The 2,366-nt window shown below is 46.1% G+C and overlaps 1 protein-coding gene across 1 annotated transcript; it reads right to left on the bottom strand.

The window, feature by feature from the left end:
• Positions 1 to 311: 311 nt before the first annotated feature.
• On the bottom strand, positions 312 to 1,591 carry LOC309973525 (small ribosomal subunit protein uS7m-like; the record flags this gene model as incomplete). The annotated part of the gene is made up of 2 exons (XM_082857813.1): positions 312 to 1,440; positions 1,568 to 1,591. 2 exons carry the CDS (start codon positions 1,589 to 1,591, stop codon positions 721 to 723), a joined length of 744 nt encoding a protein of 247 aa, XP_082713939.1. The 3' UTR covers positions 312 to 720.
• Between the last annotated feature and the right edge of the window lie 775 nt (positions 1,592 to 2,366).

Genomic DNA, 2,366 nt, shown 5'->3' with positions numbered 1-2,366 from the left:
TAATTCTTCCAACAATGAATTGTGATAGCAGGTATGTAATCTTGCCTACCAGGGAAGCCTGCCTGACCTCAGGGGCCCAGGACTTTTAGTAGAGGTAGGTCACATAGGCACCCTCTGCCTAGCATGCACCAGAATTCCATACTCCCAGAAGGAAAGCAAAACCACATGGTTCCTACCAACAGTTTAGCACAGCAAGCCACTCTTTTCATTTAAGGAATGATAGAAACCTTCCCAAAATCTAGGTTCCCAGACTTATTGTCATATAATAATGTGAATAAAGTAATTTTTTTTTTTTTTTTTTTTTTACGTTTCCTCCGGTTGGTTTTAATGAATGGCAATACCACATCACATGCTACACCAGCTCAGGATGAGAATTTTCTAATAAACTTTTTCTGATACTAAAACTGCTTCCTTTCGTATCACCCAAAGGTCCACCCCAAGCTGAAGGAAGAGAAGGGCTGGATGAGCCCTAAGTTTCTTGGGGAAAATCTAAGTTGATATGTCCCTTCTTTGCAAGGAGATGGGGCAGGGAGAGTGAGTTCTAGCCCCCAGAGAAAGGACTAACAAGCAATAAACATGCTGCTGCATCCTTCTTAAGAGGCCCGCCTGCCCCTGACAGGCAAGTATACGCTTAACCCACAGGTATTTTGCAACATGGCGGTGGCGCATGCCGCTTCTACAGCAGCGTGCTGGGCTCCTCCCGGCTCCTCTGCCCGCCCGTTACCACCAGCGGTAGTGGGCCAGCGCGCGGTTGGCCTCGGCCATCTTGTGCATGTCATGCTTTCTCTTGATCACAGGGCCCCGGTTGTGAAAAGCCTCCAGCAGCTCCTGGGACAGCTTCTCCGGCATCAGCATCCGCCGGTGCTTCTTCTCCCGACACTCAGTAATCATCCACTTCACGGCCAGGAAGCGGCGACGCTGGTCGGCTAGCGGCACAGGGACCTGATAGAAATGGCCACCCTTGAGGATGGACACCAGCCCAATCACAGGTTCACAGTTTTTCAGTGCTTGGTGGAAGATGGTGTAAGGGTTGCGTTCAATGGTTGCCTGTTCCTCAGCAGAAGCAGCGTGGTACTTCTCAAACTGTTTCCTTTTCACAGCTTCCAGAGTCTGTGTCATGAGGGATCTGGCCAGCATTTTGTTTCCTCCTTTCATCATCATGTTGGTGAATTTACTGATCACTGGGTCTTCAAACACAGAGCTTGTTCTCGTCGCAGGGGCAGCTTTGATAACCTGAGTCTTCCTGAGCTCCCTCTCATACTTTTCCTCCTCAGTCAGCGCGGCCAAGGGCTTGCGGTAATATCCCTTGTCAATCTGGGGGTCCTGGTATTCAGGACCATAGCGGCTCCACCTCACCTGGGTTAGCCCTATTAATCTGAGCCTTAAGAGCCTCTCACTCCGAGGTCTAAAGCGAAGAGTCAAAAGGAAACATTCGCTCTCCTATTATCAGTCGCAGCCTGGCGCCACCTTCGGTGGCGACGCTCGGTAATCTCAGCTGAATAAAATAATTTTCACAGAGTGAACACATTTGTGTAACCACCACGTAAATCAAGAAAAAAAAAATTACCAGAATCCCCAAAGCCTCATTCATGTCCTCTTCTGGTCATAAATCCATCTCCCCAAGGGTAACCACTATTGTGACTACTAACACCATAATTTGTTCTATCTGTCCTTGAACTTCATATGAATGGAATCGTGTAGCATGTATGCTTTTGTGTCTCGCTTTTTTTCTTATCATGACATGTGAAATTCTCCCATGATGTTGTGCATAGGTTGCTCATTTTAATTGTTGTGTAGTATTCTTTTTGTGTAAATAAACAACAATTTGTTTATCCATTCTAATGTTGATGGAAATTTGGGTTGTTTGCAGTCTTTGCTATGAACATTCTAGTGCATATCTTTGGTGAACATACGAATACAATTGTGTTGGGTACACATCTGGGAGTGGAATTGCTGAGTCATGGGGTATGAATATATTCATTTTACTCAATGCCCCCACACATTATTCCAAAGTAGTTCTGTTTTACACACCCATGAGCAAACCCATGAGAGATTTAGTTGTTACCCATCCTTGTTAACATTTGCTATTATCTGTCCTTTTCATTTTAGCCATTCTGGTGGGTGAGGTTGGTATTATTACATTGTGGTTTTAATTTGTATTTCCTGTTGACTAATGAAATTGAGCACTTTTGTTATGCTTATTTGCCACTTGGCTATCGTCTTTTTTTTTTTTTTTTTTCCGGTATGCGGGCCTCTCACGGTTGTGGCCTCTCCCGTTGCGGACCACAAGCTCCGGACTTGCAGGCTCAGCAGCCATGGCTCACGGGCCTAGCCACTCCACTGCATGTGGGATCTTCCTGGACCGG

This window comes from Leucopleurus acutus (assembly GCF_964270905.1).
Source record: "Leucopleurus acutus genome assembly, chromosome: 16".
NCBI lineage: Eukaryota > Metazoa > Chordata > Mammalia > Artiodactyla > Delphinidae > Leucopleurus > Leucopleurus acutus.
Note: the sequence above shows the minus strand (reverse complement) of the source record. Positions and strands in the feature narration are given on the sequence as shown.